The sequence below is a fragment of the Chlorocebus sabaeus genome, chromosome 8, assembly GCF_047675955.1.
Source record: "Chlorocebus sabaeus isolate Y175 chromosome 8, mChlSab1.0.hap1, whole genome shotgun sequence".
Classification (NCBI taxonomy): Eukaryota; Metazoa; Chordata; class Mammalia; order Primates; family Cercopithecidae; genus Chlorocebus; species Chlorocebus sabaeus.
The window spans coordinates 100,045,860-100,064,211 of record NC_132911.1 but is presented as its reverse complement, the minus strand read 5'-3'; the positions used below and the strand labels follow the sequence as shown (position 1 = coordinate 100,064,211).

Below are 18,352 nucleotides of genomic sequence, written 5' to 3'. Positions count from 1 at the left end.
TACCTATAAAAAATTCAGTGTACAGGACTTCACCTTAGGGAAATACAATTATTTTAATAAAAATCAGACACTGCCTGTCCAACAGCTAACATTTGTATCCTCAGGCCAAAGGCCTCCTGGCAGACCCTCTTAGTCAGCTTCTCCTTTTGATTATTATTAGTTAGAGTTCTTCGAGGGAAATTTGAGAAGGTGAAAAAAAATGATCTCTAGGCAACTTTCAAACCTAAGGAAAAGAAAATTCATTTATTTATTTATTTGTTTTTTGAGATGGAGTATTGCTCTGTTACCCACACTGGAGTGCAGTGGCGCAATCTCAACTCACTGCAACCTCCGCCTCCTGGGTTCATGCAATTCTCCTGCCTCAGCCTCCTGAACAGCTGGGATTACAGGTATGTGCCACCCCACCTAGCTAATTTTTGTATTTTTAGTAGAGAGGTTTCACCGTGTTAGCCAGGCTGGTCTTGAACTCCTGACCTCAAGTGATCCACCTGCCTTGGCCTCCCAAAGTGCCGGGATTATAGGTGTGAACCACTGCGCTGGACTGGAACTTTTTTTTTAATAAAAAGTAGTGAAGCAGGGGACACAGGATGGAAGGAGAAAGGAACTCTTTTTGTTTTTGTTTTTAAATTCAGAAGATAGTGACCTTTTGGATCACTTTTAAACATCAAGGAGACATGATTACCATTATCTTAGCAAAGAGAAGTCAAAGGACAAACAATGATAAACTCAGGAAAAACAAGAAATACTAGTTTCCCACTCTCCTCAAAGACCTTAAAAAAGTGCTGCGTGCAGCTGAGTGCGGTGGCTCATGCCTGTAATCCCAGCACTTTGGGAGGCCAAGGCAGGCGGATCACCTGAGGTCAGGAGTTCGAGACCAGCCTGGCCAACATAGTGAAACCTTGTCTCTACTAAAAACACACAAAAAAATTAGCTGGGCGTGGTGACGTGCACCTGTAATTCCAGCTACTCAGGAGGCTGAGGCACAAGAATCACTTGAGCCAGGGAGGTGGAGGGTGCAGTGGGCAGAGATCATGCCACTGCACTCCAGCCTGGGCAACATAGTGAGACTCTGTCTCAAAAAAAAAAAGTGCTGAGTGGTATTTCTCTTGCAGACAACAAAAGGAAAAAAAGGAGGGCTTGTTCTGTGAACTTTTTCCAGGTGGATTTATTACTTAATTCAACATATGTTAATGAGAAGTTACTGCCGGCCAGGCACTTGAAGTACAGATGAGGCTGGGCTAGTTTCGGGGCCATGGCAAGGTGAAAAGGGGATGAACAACAGTTAAAGGGAGTTCTCAGAAACAGGAAATGTACACCAGAAGGACTCCCGTTGAAAGAAATCTCCAGCCAACTGGAGACTCAAATAGGTTTCTAAATTTCACTCCAGTGATAGGGTGGTATAGTTAAAATTACACATACACTTGAGTGTCAGTTGCTATAATGGGATGAAGGTAGCAATTAAAACATTTTTGTAAGGAAGCCAAAAGAGAATGAAGAGGACAACTGAAGAGGCAAAGAGGGCAGGAGAGAAGAAGTGTAAAAGTGGACATCAGACCCTCTCCTTCCCCTGCTCTCACTGCCAGCCCTCTCCCTCCACATCTGCTTATGGGACTGAAGGAAAGAACCACCCTGGGACCTAATCCTGCCACTCACCCTGTTGATTGTGACACAAAATTTTGTTTGAGTGTCCACTCCTCTGCCATATAACTCAGGGGTGGATTCTAAACCAGCGGAGATAATCCTAGTACCCTGTCATTCTTCTAGCCAACAAATATCTGTTGAATATCTACTCCTCTAAATACTATAAATTTCTGTCCCTGGAACTGATTGAGAAGAGACATGTGGCCCAATCCTAGTCAAAGACATGTAAGTGTCCTGGAGGATCACTAGAAAAGGGGTCTCTACTCAAGTAAAGACACACAAGATGAGATGGTCTCTTCATCTGCTGGCCACTGCCTGCCACTATATGGCTGGCACTGCAGGAGCTATCTCAAGGCCAGCAGGGCAAACTGCAGACTAGAAGACAGCAGAACAGAAAGGGGTAAAGAAGCTGGCTCTTCACAGGTCACTGAGCTGCTGAATTAGTCAGCTTGCCAACCACCCTATCTCAGAACGTCTTGTTATGTAAGAAAATAACGAATTTCCTTAGTGTTTAAGCCATTTTGAAATGCATTTTCTATCACTTGTAGCCAAAGCATCCTATTATAAAACCCTATGGAGAAAGTCAAGGGCCTTCTTTGTTATTTAGACTCTACAAAAAGAATCACAAGGCTCCCTTCCTGTAGGAGCTGACCAAGTCTACCACATAGATAACATATATAAACTCACACATACTTGATGAGACAAATGGACACAATCCACTTTTGGCCTATATACAGCCATGCAGGGCAGCATTTACCAGGTCAAGGATAAATGCATTTCAAGTTGCCAAAAAATTGTTCCGGGCATGCTATCCACTGCAGGCACTTCCCCAAAACTGTCTGTGAAGGGGAGGGCACGTTTGGGCTCCATTTCTCCCATTCATTTTCATTACTTGAGTTGAGAATATGTGCCAAGGGTGGGGAGAATGGAAAATAAGGGGACAAGACTGAGTGAGAAGGGGCACGTACACTCCAGTCACAGAGGCAGCCGCTGGGCATGGGCTCCCGGGGAGGCCTGTGGCCTGAGAGCAGGCAGGGAGGCCACGCACCTCACAGGCACCCTGCCCAGGGCCCTCCCAACTCCCCACCATCTCCACTGGCACCTTCCAAAGCCATCCCTAATTTGAAAATATTCAGTAACATTCTTTTATGTGGAAAAGTTAGTTTTACTACTCTTAGGTAAGGTGTGAATAAACAGATCTTCAGAAAACAAACGAGGTAAACACAGTATGTTTGCTATATATACATGGCTTCAAGAGAATCCAAGTCCTCCTTTTGCTGACTAATGTCCCAATCCCTCCTGCACAGGACACTCAACTGCCATCCTCCTTGTTTATATCTTCTATACCCATCTGAAACCTTATTGTTGGCATGGTCTGCCTTTCGGTGAATGGTGTGTGTGTGTGTGTGTGTGTGTGTATGTGCCCGGGAGGAAAAGAAAGGATGGTAGGGCAGAAATAGAGTAGAAACAGGATACAGTAGGAAGGTTTAGATCAATGTGTCAGCTCCTGCCAGTCACAGACAACACACGGGCAACGGAGCATCGACTCAGTCACCACCCACCTCCTTTGTGGGATGCAAAGCACGCTACGTCCAGGCCAACTAAGACCCCACCCTGGGGGAAAAGACAAACCAGAGACTGACAGAGAAAAAGAGAAACAGGAGGAGACAGAAACATATTATGGAGAAAGCCAGAGATAAAGCATACCACAGTGGACCTAATATGAGATATGACCAGAGCAGCACCGCGGAAGGAAAATGCACAGCTCGTGCCCTGCCAGCAGGCTGACATCAAAGGCTGGGGGACATGGTGGCATGCTTCAGCCTTCTCACTGGTAAACCGAGCTGACTGAACTAAATGAGTTCTGTGGCTCCTCCTCCCTTTGTGTGTATCGTAAAGTCCATGCAGCCAGGATAAGAAAACCGAGCTTCAGTTTTATCTTTCCAGAATCAAAACAAAAGCACAGTCCCACAACGAGAGATTGAGCAGGTAAAGTCAACTTTGAAGATTAGAGGACTTCATTGGGGAACAGAGGGGCAAAGCCAGAAGAAATCACACAAAGTGTTACATCAAATAGATTTAATCCCCTTAACCTTCAGTGCCTTTTGTACCTCAAGAAAAACATCTGCTAATGAAGCCCCAGTACTCAGCTCCTGCTAAAGACTTAGAGAAGGGACGGCTGTAAAATCACAGCTATTGAGAGACTATTCTTTTTGAATCCTCACACTTCTAAAACAGCTCTGGGCTCAGAAACAGCAAAATTTTTAAAAGGAGCCAAAAAGAAACCTTCAAAGCCATGAAAAAGTAACCCTTGAGAACTAAGCAACAAATAACACAGGTCAAGGAAAGCTGAAGACTTAAAGAACAGATCTGATACCTTTGCACTGATCAGTTTCCTGAGGACATATGCATGTATCATGCTCTGATTGACTGATAAGGGAACAAAAAGACAGGACAGAGGACATAAGAGAAATAAAAGAAAAATAGTAATAGAGGGCACAGACCAATAATGGTCATGGCATTGAGTGATGACAAAGAAGGACGCAGCAGATCACAGGATACAGAAGGCAGAATGGCTGAGGGGAAGGGGAATAAACTGTCACTACCATCTGAATAGTCACCTAGTCATGTTTCAGAGGCTCCAAATGCCTGCTTTGGTGGTGGTCAGCCTTGTGTTGGTATGGAACCTGAGAAAGAGTTCGCCGTTTCCTTGCTTTGAGTTGTATTCTTAGGCCACCTTTGTATGGAAAGGCCAGGGTCCAGAGCTCAGGGAACCCACCCTTGGCTGGCCACTTATGCCATATACAATATGGCACTCTTGAAGGAGAGGAGGGTCTACATAACACCCAAGCACTCCTCCAACCTAAAATTCAACAAGAGGGAAGGGAAAGTTGGCAAATAGCCAAAAAGCTGTTTGACATCAGGGATTTTTTTCAGCAAATTTGATAGCAGGAATCCCAGCTACTTAGGCAGCTAAGGATGGAGGATTGCCTGATGCCAAGAGTTTAAGACCAGTCTGGGCAACATAGTGAGACCCCATCACTAGCTACAAAAAATATAAAAACATAACTGGGTGTGGTGGTGTATCCCTGCAGTCCCAGCTGCTCAGAAGGCTGAGGCAGAAGGATTGCTTGAGCCCGGGAGTTTGAGGATGTAGTGCTCTATAATCACACTTGTGAGTCGCTATTGCACTCCAGCCTGGGTGACAGAGCAAGACTTCATCTCTAAAAATTAAAAAATAAAAGTAAAAATTCTACAGCAGGGTCAACACCCCTTTATTCCATGACTTACCCATATTATGCACAACTTGTCTTCATGCCCTGATAACTGTGCATTACCAGCACCATCAATCCTTACGGAAAAGCCAAACTACATTTGACATATCTGCATAAGGTACGCAGATTTTCATTAGAAAATTCTTTTTAACTTAAAAGGTTGAGTGGCTGGAGAGCTAAACTCAGCTCCCAAATAACCTGGCTATGTAGAACAATTCATTCTCTGAGGGATTCAGAGTCATGGTTTTAACAGCATGATTATTATGCTCGTCTGCTACATACTAAAACCACTACGTTCTTGTAAACATAGTGCTACATATGAGTCTGCCTCCAGAGTCCATGTTCATAATTACGATGGAAAACTCGCATTATTATTATTATTATTTTGAGACTGAGTTTCACCCTTGTTCCCAGACTGGAGTGCAATGGCATGATCTTGGCTCCTGCAACCTCTGCCTCCCAGGTTCAAATGATTCTCCTGCCTCAGCCTCCCGAGTAGCTGGGATTACAGGTATGTGTCATCACGCCTGGCTAATTTTATATTTTTAGTAGAGGCGGGGTTTCTCCATGTTGGTCAGGCTGGTCTCGAACTCCCGACCTCAGGTGATCCACCCACCTCGGCCTCCCAAAGTGCTGGGATTACAGACGTGAGCCACCGCACCCGGCTGTTGTTTTTACTCTATCTTCTAGATGACTCGTATCTCAAAAAAAAATAGGATAAAATTCCACTGCCACCATCTTAGGAAGCCTGAAGGCCTTGACATGGAACATTTCCAGGTAGCATCTGATAACATTCATAATGAGCTTCTTACATTACACATTATAGCCTACTGAATAGCATGAACAGTTACAGAAGAAATGCATCTTAAAGCATGATATTTAAAACCCGAGTAGGGCCGGCCCATGGAGAATAACCCTTAAGAAAGACTGGAACAATTTCCAAATGTCATAGGTGTTAAAAAATATATATATATAAGACAAGAGTGAGCGTTTAGAAATGACTACGGAGAACAAGTAGAGAATATTCTAGTAGGAAGTTACTGAAAGGAAATAAGAAAAAAGAAAGCAACTTTTAAGGAAGAATTTAGAGGAAAGGGATGAATTGTGAGCATGGCAGAACACCAAACTTGGTTTTCAAACAAAAGCTTTGCTTCACTCATTCCATAATCATGATAGGGGTAAAATTCAGAGTAATCCTTGTCTTTTTTTCCTGCTGATGAAAATTCATATCCTAAATGCATAATCAGCAAAGCTTATGGTGATAAAAGATCACTTGGGACAACTTATTTAAGTAATACTCATTACAGCATTGACCCTGTCCTTAGCAAAAAAGAAGAACTCAGCAGTAATGGAGTATTTTATGACCCAACTGATAATAACAAAAACAGCAACAAAAAGAACCACATTTATTGAGAGCTTATAATTTGTCAGTCATGTTCATAGTGTTTAACGTGCACCCATTTAGTTAACCCTCACAACCGTACCTATCTGTTATCTCCATTTTATAGAAGAAACTGAAGCATTGTCAGCATTCTTGGGAGGCTTCCCTGGGGCTAGGAAGTGGCAGAATGGGCAGTCTGCCTCCAGAGCCTGTGCCCCTAACCACTACACAAAACTCAGATTATTTCTTTACTCCATCTTCTAGATGACTCACATCTCAAAAAAACCAGAAAGGTACAATATATAGGAGAAATGTGGTAATGCATGACGTTACTTACCATTGGGGAAAGCTAACACACTGATGATAAGAAAGAAGAAAATAACAGAGAGGATGCCTCTCCAGATGTTGTCTTCTGGAACAGAGTCATCCCTGAAAATAGAAAAACAACATTGAGCATTTACTTTCAGATCCAAATAGAAAACCTAGAGGAAGGAAGATTTCCATGTTCTAAAAACTAGGGGACTGCTACATGTATGACAGGATTGAACTTAGGTTCTGAAATAAGAGATTATACAGATCATACAGTACTTCTTAGATCATTATATGTCCAAAAAGGAACTAACAAACTAATGCTAACTGCTAATTTCATAGACCTAATTATAAAACCAGACTACATAATCAGACACGCTTTACCTTCCAGTGAAGTGCACTTTTAATAGACACCTAGCAATTGAATATCTGCCCAGAGGTTATAAATGTGGCCCTCAAAATGCCAGCCTGATCTTTACGAGGGTACTTATGATGCCTCTGGCTTAGGTAGGGAGGCCCAACATCCAATTTCCAGGAACACCAATTTTTACTTAAGAATGGCTGCACACTGAGGGGACACAATGTCCTCATTCAGACTGACATCACATTATTGACATTGGGAATGATGATGCAACAGTAATAGCTCCCATTTATCTATCCACTGTGTGCCTGGCACTGACCAGGCAGTTTATAAACATTATCTCTAATGATCACAAGTTTGCAAAATGAAGTCGTATCAACCACATTTTGCAAAATGAGGTTGCAAAAGTTCAGAAAGATTAAGTAACTTGTCTGAGGTTGTGTAGGTAAGACGTTGCTAAGCTGGCATTCAAAACCAGGTCTGCTAGACACTGAAGATAATGATTGTTCCCCCAAGCCAAGCTGTCTCATGAAAAAATGATCTGTCACCCTAAATCAGCCTGACTTATGTTAGAAGAGGCACAGGGTTGGTATAAGAGACATTTACAGGACACACAATATGTAGGTTACAAATTAAAAGCAAGGTTGAAATTAACAACTGTTGCATAGGAAAAGAAGGTTGATTGTAACTCATATTTTATAATAAATATATTCTGGAAGATTCAAAAAATTAAAATTAAAGATTCAAAAAAATACTGGAAGAAATTGGAGAATTAAAAAAAAACAAATGAACCTCAAAACAAAGCAATCAACAATCATGAAGTGGTAAATTCACATGGCAAAGAAATCTGTAACAAAATCAAAGGAAAAGAGGTAAACTTGGGGAAAAAAATTTATAACTCATATCAAGACAAAAGACTAATTTCCTTAATATGCAAAGCATTTTCCTCAAAATCAACTAACAGGAAGAACAACAAATGAACACCGAAAAACAAACAGAAAAACGGGCAAAGGATATGAAGTTTGTTTACAAAGTAAAAAAGTCTAAATAGAAAAATGGGCAAAGCATATGAAGAGTTTGTCCAGAGAGTAAAAAATCTAACGCTCTCAGAAGTGAAAAGACGGTCAGCCTCACTCACGGTAAGTTAAAATAGAGACCGTTTTAAAAGTCTACCTTATTGAAAAACGGGCAAAGGATATGAAGAGTTTGTTCACAGAGTCAAAAATCTAACGCTCTCAGAAGTGAAAAGATGGTCAACCTCACTCATGGTAAGTTAAAATAGAGACTATTTTAAAAGCCTACCTTATTGAAAAATGGGCAAAGGACATGAAGAGTTCAGGCAAAGGGTATGAAGAGTTTGTTCACAGAGTAAAAAATCTAAGGCTCTGAGAAGTGAAAAGATGGTCAGCCTCACTCACGGTAAGTTAAAACAGAGACTGTTTTTAAAATCTACCTTATTGATAAAGGTAAACCTTTAATGACTGAGCTGGGGAGGATATGAAGAAACAGGAAAATAGGCATATGCTCATACATCGCTGGTAGCAGTATAAATAAATCGTCTTTATGGAGGCAATTTGCCAATATTTTAAGTCTACAAATGCATATACTCTGTGACTCAGCAATTTTACTTTCGGGTATTTATTCTTTAGATAAACTCTCATTCATGCAAAAATGACATATATCCCAGATTGTGCACTATGGCATTACATGTATTCTTAAAAAGTTGGAAGCAATCAAAATGTCCACCAAAAAGAGACTAAGTAAAGAAATTACAGTCCAGTCTTGCAATGGAAAGCTAGGCAGCCATTAAAAAAAACAAGGAAGCTTTTTAAGAATCAACTGATTCATAATAATTTAAAAGATGTCATTAAGTAAATAAAGCAAATTGCAGAATAGTGGGTATAATAAGCAACTACTTGTGCAAAACAAGGTGGGGGAATGTGCATGGGTATGTAGCTTATAATGTATGCTTATACCTGCATAGGATGTCACTGGAAATCTACCCCAAAAAATGGTGACACTGGTTTTCTCCAAAGAGGAAAAATGAGGGGTTGGGGAGAAGTATGGAGAGAGGTATTCACCACATACCCTTTGATGTATCTTGGATTTCAAGCGATGTGAATACATCATTCTTTTTGAAAACATTAATTAAAATTTTAATTAATGGGTTATTATTAACCACAAATAAATGGCTATGGCAAATCAGTAAATTCGTCTCTATTTAAAATTATCTACCAATCAAGATGCTTGAAAATGTACATCAGCACTAAATTTATAACTAAATGAGTAATACATTAGGATATAAAACCAATGAAATGGCAGTTTTGTAAATTTTGAGCAATTTTATTAGAAAAAGAGGATCAAATGGATGGCCTAGTTTCAGAGGGGGGAAACTGTTGATTAAATGGAATAAAATAGCAGTTGGGTCTGAAAAGTTGGCAGTTTTATATTTGTCTAATTAGGAAAAAAATGTATTAATGAAAGACAGTGAGGTCTTTGGATAAACTGAAAATACGCAGTATGGGAAGATCAAACTTCTGCAATCAAAGATTAGGAGATAGGAGAGTGAGTTTACGAAGCCATGTGAGTCCTATCAGACTAGAGGCCCCAGTGTCACACTCTACTGTGAGTTTTGAGAGCAGAGAGGGTGTCCCCACCTCATCTAGAATAGCCCCTTACCAGTCTGTGGTGGTGGTGCACAAAAAGAACAGAATCCCTGACAGGTGAGGACGCCAAACTCCCCTCTGGCCACAGGGCAACCTGAGCACACAGGGCCATTCTGTAAGGTCTGCTGTGAGTCCCTCCTTTCTGAACCCCGAATAATCCAGAGATTTAACCACATGCTGAGGTTTCCATAGTTAATCATGAAACAGAACTTGGCTACAGAGTCCAGATGAGTGGACCCCAAATGAGGGACAAGATCTAGTATCCATGGACAGCCACTATATTCTAGTGGCTTTGCATGTTAACCCTCTGAATCTTCGTAACACTCTAAAGCAGGAAATGATCATAATCTGCATTTTACTGATAGGGCCTGGCCCCAAAGTACAAGCTCTTTCCCCTACAGGAGACCATACAGTGCAGTGACTGGTACAGGCTGGGGCCAGACCACCAGCCTGTGTGACCCTGGGCAGATTACTTAACCTCTCAGTGCCCCAGTTTACTCCTCAGTAAACAGAGGATGGTAATAGTTCTACCTCATAGGGTTGTGTGAGGATGAAATAACTGAAAACGTGTAAAGCACTTAAAACAGTTCCTGGCACAGAGGAAGTGTCCGTTATTATCATGAGTTCACAATGTTTAAATGCCCTTCATTTATGTCCACTCATTCCTTCATCAAATTAATGCCTATCATTGGGTAGGGACTCTTTGAGGTCGGAGATGAAGAGACATGGCCCTTATTCTTGAGTGGATCAAGATAAAAAAGGACAATGAGACATTATCTTAGTATAGCCTTGCCCTGAAGGAAATGTTTTTCATATATAGGAACTGTCTCTGACAGACCTCAAAAAAGCCCGGGTATTCACCTGTGATTGGCCCTTTGGTGGGGTTGTAACTGTCTCCTACGGCTTTGTGAGGCTGCAGTGTGGTTCCTGCTTCTCAGGAGAGATCATGACTTGTGCTCTGGGCTGCCCAAACCTCATCTCGACTCGTCCTGGTCCAAGGGTACTTGCTCAGCTAAGATATTTCGGTTCACAGCAACAAAAAATAAGAAGACTCAAAGCTTTCCATTGTGATGCTGTGTGTGACACCTCCTTGACTTCTTTCCTGGGTCTACTGCAGCTACTAACAACAAAATGCCCCAGTCTGCAGTGCCCTGAACACTCCAAAGAACTTTCACAGCTGGTATTTTATTTAACTGCTCCACAGTTCTGTGAGGGAAGGCAGAGCAAATATTATCTTTGCTTGAAGGATGAGGAAAATTAAGCTCTTGGTTTATCTTGCCCACAGTCACACACAAATAGAGGCAGAGTGGAAGTAGGTATGAAGGCTTCTGGAATGTTGGCTCTAGGTCAAGACTGCTATTATACATTCTCCAATAAGGACACAAACAGACAAGCTTAGGGAGGCAAAGTCTTCCTCGCTGTCTGCTAAACTTAGGAGATGCTCCAGCATAGCACCGACCACATATTGTGAAAATACCAAATGTACAGCTTAAAGTAAGAAAGCTCCCTAGGGCACAAGTCCCACCTCGTTTCCCCAAGGTAGCTCTGGTGCCTGGCACAATGCCCTGGCACACAGTAGGCATCCACTTGCCATAGTAGGTGGTAAGAATGAGCAAGATGATATGGCAGAGTAGGCCAGTGACTCAGGTAACATGAGCAGGGAGTCTTAGCCTGACCCACGGGGTCCACTGGCAGCGACTTCCCTCTCCCCTTGCAGAGTGTTGGCTACACAGGGCTATTGAGACCATCAGCAAATATCTAAAAGCCCAACAAGTTTTCAAACACCTTGGCTTCTTCTGCAGAGCATTATTTCAGCTAGGATAGGGAACTACCCAAAAAGACAACGTCTTAACAGCAGGAAAAGTGTCAGGAAAGCCCTGAGTTTAAAAAAAAAAAAAGTTTGCACTCCAAAGAATTTCTGGACTCCGACTCTGATTCTGTCTCAATTTAATATTTGAGTACAGGAATTTGACCACAGGAGTGGTAACTTCAAGAAACCAAAGCAAACTCCATTCACTTGCCTACAATCTTTTAGACAAGTCTTTCTCCCTGGGGTCAGGCAGCCAGGAATGTCTAACCTTTATTATGATTCCTAAGGCTTCTAGGTTAATTGTCCCTCTCCTCCTCCCATCTTCTCCCTCATTACCCTTAATATGAGTCCTTGAAATAAAGACCTATAGGTTCATATTTAGATAAGTCACTGTTAAGGATCATCTTTCCCAATAAAAAGTTTAATCCCAGGTTACACGGTAGACCAATGTTAAGTAGCTTAGGTATTACCTTTAATACCACATTCATCTATTTTATAGAAAGTTATGATCCTCATCAAGAATTATGGGTGAGATATCAACTAAAGGAAAAGAAAGGCGATTTTAAAGTTCTTATTGAATAAATGATTTCATGCATTCCATTCATTCAGCATTTACTGGATGTCTATCCTGGGATGATTAAGATAACTGGCCTCAAGAAGCTGACACAGAAACAAATATTATGACATGTGAGATATAATAATAAGTATTTGGAAGGACATAAACATTTCTTCCTCTGTGCTTCTTAGAACAATTGAGAAAGGTATCTTGGAGGGGAACCATCCAAATGGATCGTGAAGGATGCCAAGGGTGGCATCATGTGTGGGCAGGGGGTGGTGGGAGGTGCCTTCCAGTCTGAGAGATGGCAGCCCTGCCTATGTGTGGGACACGTGAGCTGTCAGGGCATGTTGGGTGTTGGGTGTTGGGTGTGCTGTGTATGGAGGGAGGGAAACACATGGGAAAGTAGACTTACTCCATTACAAAGGACCCTGGAGTCCAGCTAGTACTTTCTTATAGGTGAGAGGCATCTACTGAAATACCAATGTCAACTAGCTTTGGTGTTATCTTTCATACCATACTAATTTCATTTTATGGAAAGTCACAATCCTTGTGAAGAATTACAGCTAAGTTATCAATTAAAGCAGGAGAAAGGTGATATGTTTTAAAGTATTTATTGGATAAAGGAGAATTTTAAACAGGGAAAGATGGGACCATGATTTTTGTCTAAAAAGATCATAGGGGCAGCACTGGAGGGAGGGGGAGCCAGGCCCTAGGAGTCAGCTATCCCAAAGGGTTGGGAGTTTGCTGAGCAAAGGCTTGGGAATGGAAAGAGAACAGTCCCGAAAGCTGTAAAGGCCCAATCAGACCTGCTGAAGATAAACCAGATGGTGAACTCCAGGTTGGGAGAAACCTAGGCTAGAAGCAACAAGGACTATGAACTGTTGAATTGAAGTAAATGGGATGCCGGGGCTGAGGAAGCAGTGCAGGCTGACTGGACTAGTCCTGGTTTTGGGATTTGTTAAGACTGAAAAACTGTAACTTCTCTACAGAAATCTGGGGCAATAGGAATGATGTCACAAGATAAATTGTGTTCCATCTGGTAATAGAACTACATCTAAAATGCTAAACACAGTTTATTCACAACAGATGAACTTGAATTAAGATGAACTGCTTACTAAAGAGGAGTCTGAAAGGCAGCAGTTCCTAGGTATATAATCTCTGTGGGCTGAGGCATCATCTAAGCCAAATAAATATTTAAGTCACCCAAGTACCCATTCACTGCAGAAGACCCCAAAGAAATATATGGCACATTTCCCCCCCCCGCTTTAATAAATTAGAAATTGTATTATGGACATAAAACTCTGGAAACAAGTATAAGAAAAAATATAAAACATTAAATTCAATAAAAAATTTAATTCAAATAGTAACCAGGGAAAAGAAATATTAACAATCAATGATAACTGGACCTCAGGTGCAACCTGACACAATGTTCACCTCCAGGGCTGGTTTAATCCTAGCCCATAATGGCTAGTTAGCACTTAACATTGCTAGTGTCAGGGAACAAGGGCATGCAGGGCTTTTGTTGCTGGGAGAGAAGGAACATGATGTATACAAAGGAAACAGGATCAAAACAACTGAATCAGCAGTATCAGGGGACATTTTCTACTGGTAATTTATGTGGTCAAGAGGGAAAGAACAGGGAAGGCTAGCAAGTATCCATAAGCAATGCAATACAGGTGGCCAGAAGTACGCCCCAATGATATGATGGTGAACTGGATTTCCAAAGCCAATAAGGGAAATTAAGCAAATATCATTATTAACAAATCAATCAATCAATCAATCAATCAATCGGTCTGTCTGTCCATTTCCCTGTCCTTGTCTGTCTCCTTAGTTCTAAATCGAGGAGAAATGAAGCACAGACAAATTGATGATCACTTAAGTACCTAAATCCGCAGAAAGGCAATCTCCTCTAGGTAAGTAACCATTTTTGTTGGACAAGTGCTAACAAAGGCTGATTCTACTGTTTAATGGCAGGTGCCTCTTTAGGAGAGGTGGGCTTCTTTGAATGTGAATTAATACATTCTGGTGTTTACTAAATCTAAAGCTTGAGTTTTTCAAACTAAAGGCATTCAGTATTTCCAAGTTTACCAACATCTGAATGCAGAGTAAATATGAGGGTATCTTAAAGGTAATTATTATACTCTGAGCTTGAGACAAAACGTTTCCTTGCCCTACTTTGGCTAACAAACTTCTAAGACATATGCATAAGCATTTATTTATAAAAATACTATTTATGTTTTAATAGAGATGGGGTCTTGCTATGTTAGCCAGGTTGATCTTGGACTCTTGGCCTCAAGCAATCCTCCGACTTTGGCTTCCCAAAGTGCCAGGATTACTGGTGTAAGCCATTGTGCCCAGCCTACTTATTCTAAAATGTGGGAAAATAAGTTTTTAGTTTTCTTTTGAGACAGAGTCTCACTCTGTTGAGTGAGTAGGGTGGAGGCTGGAGTATGGTGGCATGATCACAGCTCACTGCAACCTCTGCCTCCTAGGCTCAGGTGATCCTCTTACCTCAGCCTCCAGGTGCATGCCACCACGCCCAGCTAATTTTTGTTTTGTTTTGTTTTGTTTGTAGAGATAGGGTTTCACCATGTTGCCCAGGCTAGAAATGAGCTTTTTCAAATAGGAAAATGATTAGGTAGTATCTAACTTTACTTTTAATGATGGTGATAAAGACAGGAGATTTAAACACTGTGGTTTAACAGGGAATTGGCCTAAGGGCCATCTAGCAAAAGAACTACTTGACAAATCCACACTTGTCTCAGACTTCAGTGCAAGGTATAATCCTCTGTAATCTTTAATTCTTGCTGGATCTCTGAAGCATGAGACAGTACCCAAGTACTGTTTCTCACATACTCGTTATATGACATCCCAAAAGTATCCTATCTCCTTGTTCTCTTAGACAACTAGTCTTTGCAAAACAAACTTTAAGACATATTTTTTAAGTTTTACTAAAAGAATTGCGCTGAACAATTGTCCAACTAAAATCTTTATAAAATAAATATAAGGTACTGGAGTTAATCATTACAAAAGAGCATAGGATAAATTCTCATTTAAGAAGTCGTTACTTTCCATCTTTATGGAGGAAGATAGAGCTATCATTGTAATGCCCCACTTAGGAGTCACAAATCATAACAAAAAATGAGTAAGATTGAGTAAGTACTAATTCTATTAATGGTGCTTATGATTTTATATAAAGCGAAACTTGTTATTAATTCATTATGTGATTTCTGTCTCTTTATGAAATTAGTGGAAGAAATAAAATTGTTAACATTTTTGGACGAAGCCACAGTCTGAGGTTCAGATTATGGTTCTTCTATTATTTTGGACAAGCTGTTAAAATTCATATTCAATTCTTATACTTTCACCGCTGCAATTTATTGACTGCCTTGACAGAATATGATATAAAAAGAAATTTCAGAAGAATGTGACTTTTTATATCAGAATAGAGGAAGAGAAATCTATTTAAGGACTTAGAATCATTATTTAAAACAAAATGCCATAATTATTTTTCTAATTTCCAGAGAAACTCCCTCACTAATTTCATTATTTCAAACCCACACATAAGATGAAGTTAAACTGAAGCTAACATGAAACAGGTATGTATGTTACCTAATGTCCATTTTTCCAATGCTTTTATCCTTCTCAATTACAGAGCATATGACATCCTCATTCAATAACAAATATAACTTAGAAGACAGTAGCATACAATGAAATCACATCATAATAACCACTAATGTTTATTAAGCACTTAATACTTCCCATGCACTGAGCTAAACACAGATTATCTAAAAAGATGAACTTAATCCTCATGACAGATAATCCTGACAGATTAATGTATTGATATTTTCATTTTACACATAGATAAGGAAACTGAGGCCTAGCAAAAGTATGTGGCCACACAGCTATTAAGAGATAAAATCAGGCAACATAATGAAGTATTTGAAAGTAACCATAGTTGGGGACATGACTAATTTCTCTCCGAAGCTAGAAATATGTCTGGTCAGGTACTGTGGAAAGGTCTGGTCTTATCCTGCTGCACAGCCTTAGCAGATTTTATAGTAATAGTGGCAAGATCCCTCAATCATTAAAGAGTAAGTAATTGTTAAGCTTTATACCTTTAGGTAGATTGTCTCAAAAGGATAAACACCTACATAACAAGAACCAAGAGTCAAGTGAATCCCAGAGGTAAGGAAAAAGTGTGATGTGGGAGGATACTAGTTTTATGAGGATTTGAAAAACTGCAGTTATTCCCAAGGGAGGCACCACCAGCACTTGTGCGTGTGTACGCAAACGACTGTGTAGAAGACAATTCACTTTATGTTGTACAGCGCTGTCACATATGTCACAATACATTTAGTATCCTTTAACTGTTCCCCCTCCCAAATACTAGAAGTTCTTTCAATCCTTGTGACTACCCTATATATATATATATATATATATATATATATATATCCCTGCACATGTTCTGCTGACCCTGACAGAGAACCTTGATTGCTGGATAAAATTGCTGGGAGAGAAATAACTGACATGAATTGTATATTGTGCTCTAGGGACTCTGCTAAACGCATTCACACACATTCATTTAATTTTCATAAACCTATATAAGTGGATATTTCATCCCCATTTTACAAGTGTGGCCCCTGAGGCTCAGAGCAAGGTTATGCAACTTAACTAAGGACACACAGCCAGGTTTGAAAACAACAGTATGGCTCAAAAACTACACTACTCTAAGTTGGCCTTTTAAGCCACAATGGTGAGGGAGGCGTGACTTCCCTTTCTTTAAAGAGGTTCATTCAGAAAGTATAAATCCTTCTAAGTAGGAACCAAGGTGTGTACCTCCTTATAAACCAAGGATGAATAAGTTTCCTAGGTTAGGAATAAGGGGCCACAGGCGCAGTGCCACAGTTACATGAGGTGTGTTCAAGATTTGGGCTGGGCAGCTCCTCTGAACAGGTACATATTAGAATGTGTGTGTATGTTTTCCGGGGAATAATAGAGATGTGTTATGCTGTGTGAGGTTTATGTGTTTCATTTAACACACCGCAGTTAGTATACACCAGGCACCATTAAAATTGCTGGACAGGATCACATTTCAGCACGTATGTTAGGAAATGAGTGAGCAGGGTATGCACTGCGTGATGTGTGGCGGGCTGGTGTCTGTGCAGCCATGTACCCAGATGATGGGTATTGGGCTGTGCTGGAAAGGAAAGGTCCGCTGTGATGTGTGTGTTTAGAGTGGCAGTTTGTGCCGTGGTACAGATGGTAGTGTTTGAGGCTGGGGGAAGGGTTATGCTGGATAGATGACTTGTGTGCAATGCATACGGGAAGTGCTGCACAGGAAAGACCGTGTATGTAGCACACATGTGCATTTTTTATGTGTTACGGATAGTGCCGAATATCGGAGTTCCTCAGGAAGGGATCTAGGCTGTGTCCTGGGCCTGTGTATGGTGCCTGTAGGCGCTGTGGATTGGGGTGCTTTATATGTGTAGCGGTGTGTGCTGAAAGTGGTGCATACGAGATGATTCATGCGGTGTGCTGGGTAGGGACGGGGGCTGGAACGGTGCAGAGGAGGGGCCCGCGTCGTGATGTTGTGTGGAGCGATGCTGAGTGCGGTGGGTGGGGGGTGATCGTGCTAGGTGGCTCGCGTGCGTTCACCGTGTAACCGGAGGTGCTGTATGGAGAAGGGGCACTGAGGGGTGGGGGAGCAGGCTAGCGTACTGTGAGACACCGGGCGGGCGGAGGGGCTGCGTGGGCGGCAGGCTGCCAATGCGTGTGAGTGGAGCAGCCAGCCCGCTTCCTCACCCAAAGCCATGCCGGGCCACCCTCCCCGCCACCCTGCCTTCCGCCTCTTGCCTAGCCCTTGGACGCGCCCCTGGCGCGGCCGGGCCGCCCCACCTGGTAAAGGCGAAGTACATGAGGCTGACGATGGTGAAGCTGAGCAGGGTGATGGTATGCGGCCGGTAGAAGAAGTCAATGGTGATGTCCTCCACTTGCTGCTCGTTGATCATCCGGAAATGCATTTTGTAGTTCACATCATCCTTGCTTAGGGTCCGGCTCCCCACGCAGGACGCCATGGCCCGCCTCCCCGTCCTGCCGCGGTGGCGGCGGCCCCAGCCCGCGGAGGCCGGGACCCCGGGGGTGACTAGCCACAGTGGGCTAATTGCCGGACGGCGAAGCCGGGTCTGGCGCCCAGCAAAGGCTGGGAGCGGAGGGAAGCACAGGAGCGAGAGGGCGGGGTCGCGGCGGCGCCACCGCGGCCTGGGGCAGGGGGCGCCGCCGGCTGTCCCCACGCTGTCATCCCGGCTGAGGCATCTCTACGCACTCGAGAAGCCTTCAGACTCCAAGTC

At 42.1% G+C, this 18,352-nt stretch overlaps 1 protein-coding gene across 1 annotated transcript in view; it reads right to left on the bottom strand.

Annotated features, from left to right (window-relative positions):
- The window catches only part of PTDSS1 (phosphatidylserine synthase 1), a 71,624-nt gene extending 53,383 nt beyond the window's left edge, over positions 1–18,241 (bottom strand). Inside the window, exons 1-2 of the mRNA XM_008001153.3 lie at positions 17,901–18,241; positions 6,635–6,726 (exon numbers count right to left, since the gene is read on the bottom strand). Coding sequence (XP_007999344.1) covers positions 6,635–6,726; positions 17,901–18,079 — 271 coding nt within the window. The 5' untranslated portion in view covers positions 18,080–18,241. The remainder of the gene's footprint in view (positions 1–6,634; positions 6,727–17,900) is intronic.
- Positions 18,242–18,352: the final 111 nt, after the last annotated feature.